This window comes from Geospiza fortis, unplaced genomic scaffold (assembly GCF_000277835.1).
Source record: "Geospiza fortis unplaced genomic scaffold, GeoFor_1.0 scaffold195, whole genome shotgun sequence".
Lineage (NCBI taxonomy): Eukaryota > Metazoa > Chordata > Aves > Passeriformes > Thraupidae > Geospiza > Geospiza fortis.
In genome coordinates, this window is record NW_005054324.1 from 2,981,581 (window position 1) to 2,991,447 (window position 9,867).

Genomic DNA, 9,867 nt, shown 5'->3' on the forward strand with positions numbered 1-9,867 from the left:
CAGATGGTGTGTGTTATGTGCGTGTGCCTGCCTCCTGAGTGTGTGAGACGAGCTGGGATCATGAGCCAGGGTTGTTCCAAGTGGTTTTAATCAGCAGCCCATTAGAGGAGAACGGAAAACTTCAAACAGGGTAAGAACTAAGTAAGTAAACCTAACGTTGAACTTGCAATCTGGACAAAACAAATGCAAATTAAAATCTTCATAGTCTGTCAGTTTTCAGATAAATTATCACTTTTAGAGAGTAAGCTGTGCCTTCTAACAGGAAGAAGGAAATTTAAAAGGACTGGAATGAAGGAAACTGTAAAAACAAAGTGGGAATTGAGAATGCAAGAGAGAAAAAACAGCAAACGATTGTTCACAAAGTTGGTATACTCTCTTTACTTTTTTCAGCTGTGGACAGGACATGTTAAGCTTTAACCTCTTGCTTTCTTGAATACTATTGTCTGGCTGAGTAAGTAGTTGCTTTTGCAAAGGGGGTGAAGATTTCTGCTCCTCACCTGTCTGCTGGCAGGTTTGTTTTCCTGACAGCATGGAGTGGAAGAGCTCTCCACAGCTCCCTGCAGGATGCCTCATGGTGTGCTGCTGTTTGCTGCTGCTCACTTGTTGTTTTTTCACAGGTTGTTCCAGTAACTCCATGGGAAGGTGTTCCCCAAACCTCTGCTCCTCTGGAACTTGTGACTTCTTGCCTGGCACCAGGAAAACACTCAGCAGCAGAAATGGGAAAATTCATGTTAGTTTTGGGTGAAGTGTGCCTCTGACGTGTTTTACCCTGGCAAGACGTGGCTGCTTGGACTGCATCTGCAATGTGGCAAAGGGCAGAGTGAGGTTGGCAAAGAGGCCATGGTGTGTGGGCAAGTCCCCAAATGCCGCAGGCTTTGTCGCCCTCGTCCCTTCCTTCTGGCCTTAGTGGTGGCCCTCTGTCTGTTCTGCCAGACCCTGACTCCTCTCATGACCAGCAGCATCCTTTCGGCAGTTGTTAATGGGATTGCACCCAACAAACTGGCTAAAACACAGCGAGGAGGATACAAGGAGGTCTCCCCAAGCACCATTCACTGCTTCCTCCCTGGCAGCAATTCAGAAACAGTGAAAAAGGTAAGTCAGCTGGAGCAGAGTGCTGAGCAATAATTAGCAAAGCGAGGGATAGCAAGTCTGGCAGGATCATCTGAGTCCAGCTAAAATTAGCCTAAGCTTGGAAGTCTGGGATCTGTATACAAACAAATGGTGATCTAATGACAGCAGCATATGCACAAGCACATTCCCATTACCAGCTCCTCAGTGTGCTGTTATTAACACAGGAATCCTGAAATCTTCAACTGAAATATGGCATTGCTCTGTGACTCCAGGAAGATATCAGTTTGTTGCACAGACCATGCTTTATTTTGGCTTTGGGAATTGGTTTAGAGGCTTTACAGTACAGGCACGTAAATCAGGAGCCAGTGGGGTTTCATGGAAGTGACTGAGGCTGTTAATTGGCACAGGGACTGCAGCTGCCCTGTATTAAAGGTATCTGCTTGTCAGCTCTGAACTTTACTGGGATTCTGCTGAGAAGCTGAATTTAACTGCATTTGAGAAATAACAGTTAAATTCAGCATCTCAAATGCAAAACTGCATTTGAGAAATCAAAGAATATTTTCAAATCACACTGTATACTTTGGAATCTCTGTCTCACAAATTTTACTTTGCTCATAGGTCACCTGACTTCATGTTTATTTTGTATAGGGTTCCTAGGATGGGTGTTAAAACCTAACAAATGGAGACATTGTTATTTTTGTTGGAAAATGTAGTTTGTTAAATGGTCTCCAGACTGAGGTAGTTATTTTTACTCTGGAATCTGTGATCAGCACTAGTACAAATGTTTCAGGTTTCCTTCAGTCCTACAGAGGAGCTGCTAATGGTGCAGCAGATAGCACACATTGAAATTATCATTATGCTAACATTTTCTATAGAACTTTAGCAGAATTGTAAAAAATTTGTGACCTCACAAATTATGGACAGCAACCACATAAAGCAGTTCAAATATATATTAAAAAAAAAAGTACCAGGCTGCTTCTTTAATTAGACAGAGTTCATAGTCTAAAAGGTCAGCAATATTGATTTTAGGAGAGCAGCTGTAAAGTGCATCTTCTCCAACAATCAGAAACAGATATGGGGAATAACTGTGGCATGAGCTCTTTAACCTTAACTCTTAAAATACTGGGTGTTTTTCTTACAGCACATGCTGCATTTGTCATAATTTTATATTTTAATGACCTTTTAGTACACTAGGTATCCAGATTCAGATCTGAACTGCAATATGACATAAATAATTACAACTTAAATGGAAATAAGCACGGCTGACATGCGGGTTGCATAGTGTTACATCTATAGAAACAGTCTATTCCTTTTTACTCATTGCTGTTGTAATGGCGAAGAACATTTCATACCTTGGGCTACTCAATGTCTGCAAGAACTGATGAAATAATGGCAAAGTATTTGCTAGTATGCTGCTTAGCTGAAAATCTCTGTAGTGTCCTCTTCTGCAAATTGCCTGAGAAAAAAAATACAGATTGACATCCAACTTGGTGTGCTGGCCAATTGAAATGAGAAGAAAGCTTTTGTTTTTACAACATGCTGTATTTACTCCTCTCCAGCATAAGTGGTTGAATGTGACTATGACATGCACATGCTGGACCTGTAGTACAGATGTGTGTATATTAACCCTTACAGATTGGTTTTCCAGGGCTGTGCTACCTTAACACATTCCTTTTCAAGTTCTTAAGACCACCCATAGCTGGCTCCCTGTTTGTCTTGAATTTTTCCTCTAGAGCATGATGAACAAAATGTCTTGCACATGTTGGGATGTTACTCTAAGTTGCTCTCTGTTTCCCAACTTTCTCTGCTGGTTGTGTGGGCTGAATAATAATCTCAGAGAACAGAAAAGACAAACCTTGCCAAAAATCTCTACCACTTTGCTTTGAAAGTGTGTTCTTGAACTGTGTGTTTTCAGCCACTGCTTATTCAAATAGTTGAACTGTTATCTGGCTTGATTTTATTGGGCACTCAGTTACATCTAAGACAGATGTCACTGCTGAAACTTTACACTGTTTTATTTTACAGTCACATGCCCACTGACTGGAGCTAGTTTGGAAACAACTTTTCATTAAAGCTCTGGTTAAAATCTTCATGTATGAACCTGGAAAAATACTTTAATATATAGTTATTCACATCTGTAATTAACTATTCATACATGTATTCTTATTCAGTAAATAGTCCAGCAAGAAAATTTAAATGCATTAAAAATAATCTATTATACAGTTAAACAGTGACTTAAAGCAAACACTGCAGCATGTCTTATGAAATCAAAGTTCATAAATAAATTTAAAGGAAAATAAGGCCCTGCTGGAGATAGTATTTTTTAGGCAGCACATAGTGTTTAGGTGTTTAGAGTGATAGCATGTCACACTGCAGATTCTCTTCTGTGTAGGGGCAGGTTTTGTTCTTGCTTCCTCCAGAAAAACATCCAGTACTGCGAGCCTGTTGTGAGAATTTGGCTCTGATTGTTATTACAGGGGGAAAATGCCCTTCCAAAATCTAATAATTTCTTCATTCAGTGTATGCATAGAACGAAGTGCCTCAAAAAACCCCCACAAAACCAAACCAAACAAAAAAACCCTGGTATCTTTTATGAGCCATATGTTGGAAGCAAAGGAAGAGATCTTAGGAAAAGTCCAGCTTTGCCACTTTCTGATATCTGATGATTTCTGATATCAACTTTCACCTCATTTTGGAGAGTTACAGACAAGTATGGAAGAAGCATGGGGATGGACGTTGTCAATTACATCTGTAAATGTGTCATCCAGGATGCTCTGGGATGGAGCCCTTCCTGTTGGGCACATAGTGCAAGCTGTCTTTTTAAAACTGCAAAAATGCAGATTTCATTCATAGCCTGGAAAACCAGGCAGAGCTCATAGTACTCCTCTCTCTGGTATCACACAGTTTTAAAAGCTGACCGAGATCTTGTCCTGAAGCTTTAAATTCACAGAAACAGAGGTTAACATTTTCCAGTACAAAATTAAAAGTTAATATCTGAAGCATGAAAAATAGAAGGCTAGTTTCTGATTCTCCGGCATTAAAGGCAGTAGAGAATGATATCACATCCAGCAGAAAGCTGTCTGCAGGTTTATCAGGGCAGGAATGATGAAATATTTGTGAATATATATAGTAGGGAGAAGAGCTGGTGCTGTAGCATCAAAACTGGAATAGGTATCAACACAAAAAAAAAAAAAAACCAAAAAAAAAAACCCAAAAAAACCCATACAAGCCCTCTGTGTGGTTTTCCTGGCACGGTATTGTGCCAGAAATACTTTTGGTACCAGCCAGCCAGCTCTAATACTGTTACACTTATCTTAAGTAATTTAACTCTGCTTCTTGGCCAGTTTTGAGAAGAGCTAATTATCTGGTTAAGCTGTGCGTCCACTCACAGAATTAATTCAGCCAGAGGCAATTTAGATGTCTCTGCACACAAGTAATTTTGCCCAGGTAGATGGTGTACCTCTGCTGGGTAGAAGGAATTTAGACTGTACTGCCTCTAGGAGGGCAGATACCTGGTGTTGAGTTGCCTTCCCAGTTAGGGAAGACCCAAAACCACTTTTCCTTTTTTTCTTAGAAGGTCCAAGTCCCAAGTCATTAAGCTTTACATTCAGGCTCAAATTGTGAGCCTGGTTCACCATACTGGCAATGGGAATTTCTGCTTGGTCCTGGAAAGCAAGATTCTTTCTTTTCCTCATTTCTTCCACAGATGGAGAAAAAGGAGGAGGAAATTATTAATCACCTTTTATAGTTATTACTCCTGTGATAGGCACTTTTTTGGGCATACTAGCTTTCCAGCCATTGTGAATGTATTTAAACAAACAAACAAAAAAAAATTCCCATTTTAAATTGGGTTCTGAAGGAGATTATTTCATGGATACTCACCAGACTTTTGCTTCACATCCCCTGGCTACTTAGGCCAGCTGAGAACAAGAAAACAGAGAAGATACACAGCTGATTATGTAAGAACTTGATGAGTGGGTTAGGCTGGCATCCAAATAAATTAAATACCACAGGTGTGTCAAAAAAAAAAAAAAGCTGTCTGCCTTTCAAGGCCCTGAACCTGCCACTTATGTTTTGTGTAAAAGATGTATCTCAAAGAGGAGCTATACTGAAGTGAGCAAACAGCAAGGATAAGAAAAGGCTTTTTATGGGTTCATTCTGAACAAACAGCATAGGATATCATTTCCTAGGAGTGGACAGTATGAAAGAGTCAAGATAATGATAGCCTGATGTGGCCATATCTGAAAGACACTGTGTAGAAAAAGAAGGGGAAAAAAATGGAAACATCATGGTTTAGTCTTAACCAACATCTAGAAGAAGATCCAGTTGAACATCTTGCATAGGTTACTGGGCCAGGCATCTATATTTGAAAATTGACAGTGAAATTACTGAAAAGCTGAGAAAATGTTACTAGAACATGAGAACACTGGACATCCTCTCTTTACTTGAGTGCTCTAGTCTATCAGAGGCAGAAAGCTGGACTTCACACTCAATGGAAATCAGACTGTGTCTAATGCAAAATTCATCCTAAAGTAATGCAGACATTAAAAACAATTCTAGCTAATTTCATGCTCTAAAGACATGTTTCCTTTTCTATTGATTGGGTTTTTTTAATGGAATATGCCTGCTTTGGACAGAATAAGCAGGCAACAAAGGAGATAGGACCAGAGTCTGTTATGGAAGAAGGGGAAGGAAGCAGATGTAGGAGAGTAGGGAACTACAGCTGCAAAGTAACAGTAACCTCAGAAAGCACAGAACAGATTGTGTACAGAGATGGTTGAATTTGTACAAAGGAAGAGAAAGGGAGATGAGAATGGAAGTGGAAAGAAAAGAAGACAAAGCTGATGAGAACTTTTGAAATGTAAATATCTGAAAAAGGGAATTGAAGCTAGGTGATAGAATGAGAAAAGATGATTTTTGCTATTATGCAGAATGGAGTGTGAGAGCTCTGGATAGAAAAGATTGCATTATGCATAATAGGGTTTGATCCATTTTTAAGGTTTGATACATTTTGAAATAAATTTAACTTAAAAGCTAGTTTATGGAATAAGTAGGGGAATGAGAACTTTTCACAAAAGAACAAAGAACTTTGCTAGTATGAAACCTGTTGCAACTAGCAAGCAATCAACATAGGAGGGTATGGTATGACTGATTTCCTGGTAATGATACCACAATCACACTGCCCCTATGAAAGCAGGACATTTGTTTTCCCCTTTTGTAATGTAAAATGAAACGGCACGAAGGAAACAACTATTTTTACTGAGCAAATAGCTAGAAATATTCTGGTGATAAAGGGCAAGGCTATTGTGGTAGCAGTCAGGACAAACGGGCCAGGGTGAAGGCTTTGCAGGAAGGGAACTTTGAGAAGGACACATGAGGAGCAAATGGAGGCAGAATCTCACTCCTATACTTCACTGCAACTTCCTCCAAAACGAGGTGTTTTGGTAAGTGGTACGATTGGCTCCATTGCCTGTTCTCAAGACAGGGCCATTGGTACCATGTACTACATAAAGCAAAAAGCATTTTGATAAAATAGCTCTGCACTTATTGCTCAGTGTCTGTGACGACTGCACAAATAACTCCAGTGTTGCTCTTGGATTTATAATATCATCAGAAGACAGCCATCAAAGTAATGCCAATAATCTAATTGCTTGTTCTGTATTTATCCAACAAACAATTCAAAGCAGAATTACATTGCAGCCATTTCATTCTACAACCCAGTCCTTTCTGATTAGGAAATTCAATGGAACATAATGCAAACACATTTAAATATCCTCCAGAAAGTGAAACAGGAAATTAACTTCCCTCTTACTTCTTGATACAGCAGCTACGCACACTTTTAAATATAATGGTAGTATGAACAACTTACTATTTCTATGAACTCCTATGCAAACACAAAAAGGAATTTAGAAGTCACATTTGGAGCTAATAAACATCTGCATAGTCCCATAAATGAGTGGCTTGGGGCATTAGAACCACATGCTAAGTTTTTATTATCACTCTTCTTATTGGTGCTGTTCAATAATAGTGCAGTATTTTCTGGAGTCCCATTCATGTACTTTTTGTAATGTTGTTCTGCCAGGTGATATTTAGTAGGAAAAGTAGATGCTGACTTCCTTTGCTAGCTAAATGGGAATTTAGGCTGTTCACTGCCTGTGAATATCGCTAATGGTGCTGGCCTTGTTTTTATAAGGCCCGTTTTCCTTTGTGGAATTTTTGTTGCACTCTGCTTTCATGCAAAGGCCTTTTGGTTTGCACAGTGGCTCATACACCTCTTTTGCAGCTGCTCAGTACCTGCAGGAAGAAGTGGGGTTAAAGTAAGCTGCAGTCAAGTTATTTGAAGCTACTGGACCAAGTCTCTGACAGTCTTGGCTAGCTCACTGTGAAAAGTGGCTGCTTGTAATCCACACAAGCTAATGTGGGACTAATGACACCAGAACTGGGTAGCTGAAAAGATGATTCAGAGTTTTTGAGTTATTTCCTGAGAGAAGCTTAGGCTGACATGAGTAGGGCCATCATGTTAGGATAGAGAATTTTGTTTCTGCAGTTGAAGTGATGGTCAGTGAAATTCTATGGCAACAGTTCAAACTGTATATTTGCTTCTTTTCCAGGCATAGACAATGCATCAATATTTATGGAATTATGTAATATTCTTGGAATTTGAAAGAGCTGCCAAGGAACTGTTTTGCTTTCTTCAACTTGAAATATCTTCACTATTTTCTTCTTGGCCAAAACAAAAGCAGTAATTATACATCATAAGATTCAGTTACTGACCAAATTGTAGATTTTTGGAACAACCCAGAAATTCTGTACAATAGAGGAAAGCTTCAGAGACTAGTAGAATCAATTATACCCTTATACATTCATAACCTAGAATTGGATATACCAGTTTCAAGGGAAATGTCAAAACATTTTCTTTTTAATAGAGAACTTCACAGCTCCCTGGAAGTTGCAGACAGACTGAACTAAGAATTGCAACTCTGAAAATGGATGTCTATTTTCAGTTCCAAAAGCATGGTTACATAATTCTTCAGCTTTTATATTACATAAACTGGGCCTTTTATCTTGTTTGTTAAGACATCAAAGGAGTATACATTTGATACAATTAAAAAAAATCTTTAATAAATTTTAATGGAGCTCAATTTGTTTTCTTTTGTGTTTTTCATGTTATTCTGTAAAGTGAAAACAAAATTACAAAATTCATTTTTATGCATTTTTATTTACTTTACAGCCCATTCTGGTTTGTTTGGACCAGTTGTTAAAAGGCTGTGTAACATCTGTGTAACAGCCAATTGCCCTAAAATGAGGTCAGTGACTCAGCTAAGTGCAATATTTTTCAAGCTGTAAGAGCACATATGTCATGTCAAAGCCGACATAGGTCTCATCCACAATCACATGGGAATTCTCAGCCTTGCTGTAAAGCCTCATTAATTTCTGTGGAGACAAACACACCATTTTCTAGGTATGACATGGGCTGCAGATGTTCTTACCAATCCCTTTCAAGTAGGATACGTTGAATCTGTAATAAACTGACCTCTTAACAAATAGTCAGAGTCTTCAAACTGAGGAAGAGCTAAAAAAATTGTTGGGACATGGGAACATTTGACCATTTACCAATTATTCTCAAATTTTTCAAATGTTATGGATCCATTTTTTTTAATGTGTCTGAGTCTGTTGTACATTAAAATCATAGGAATGCCAAAAAAATCAGAACCATAAAACGTGGAAATATGTGAACAGCTTATTTTCATCTATTGTATGCTCCTTCTCTTGTACTAACTCCTTGCCCAGACCTCATTTTTATGATTGAGAAACATTTTATGAAAACCAGCAGACTCTTTAAATATATAAACACGACTGTTATTGGTATAATATTGGAAATTCTGAAAAACATCTAGTAGTAACTAGATCAGCATGTCCAGTGATGCAAGGCATCTTGTATAAAGCTTTGGAAAAAAGTATGGAATCACTTGCTACAAGCATGCAGTTGGCCAGATTTAAAAAAAAAATTCTGTGTAGCTGACAACCCACCCTACACTGCTCTGGCTTGGCAATCAAACAGAGGACACGTTGCATGTAAAACCTGGACTGCAAATAGCTATGAAAGGACAGAGCACAGAAAATAAATCTGGCAATGCTAAGTATGGATCTCAAGCAAGTACTCTAAAAGGTGGGGAGATACTTCATATTATTAAATAGTACCAGATTAGACATCGGGTCAAGCTGTTAAATTTAGGCTGCTGAATTGCTTCTATGTCACAGAGATGCCATTGCGGCTCTTCGGGAGCATTAGAACCACATAAAAGTGGATAAAAGTGCCTGTACCCAGTGCTGGTACCTGGTACCCAGTGCCAGTACCCAGCACCGGTACCCAGTACCTCTACTCAGTACCTGTACCCAGTGCCAGTCCCCAGTGCCGGTACCCAGTGCCAGTACCCGGTACCCAGTGCCATTACCCAGCACCAGTACCCAGCGCTGGTACCCGTGCTGGTACCCAGCGTCTGCATCCAGTGCCAGTGCCCAGTGCCGGTACCCAGAGCCCAGGCAGTGGGCAGGGGCCCAGGTGGGTGTGTGTCCCTGCTCAGTCCCTGCCAGCACGGCAGCAGCAGGCTGTGGACTGCAGCTATCCCAGCGGCTTTTGCGTGTCTCTGGTGTCCCAAGAAAAGCCCCCGGAGGAGCCGGTGCTGTGCTCTGTCTGCGAGGGCTGTCGGAGCCCTCGGATCACCCGGCCCGGTGACGGCGCCCGGTGGGAGCCGGAGGCTGTGTAGGCCCTGTGGAGCCGCTCCCGGCCCCTTC

At 40.1% G+C, this 9,867-nt stretch overlaps 1 protein-coding gene across 1 annotated transcript in view; it reads left to right on the top strand.

Moving 5' to 3' along the window:
- CPED1 (cadherin like and PC-esterase domain containing 1) overlaps positions 1-9,867 on the top strand; it is a 145,838-nt gene continuing 135,971 nt past the window's right edge. Inside the window, 2 exon segments of the mRNA XM_031056942.1 lie at positions 1-130; positions 618-1,092. Coding sequence (XP_030912802.1) covers positions 841-1,092 — 252 coding nt within the window. The 5' untranslated portion in view covers positions 1-130; positions 618-840.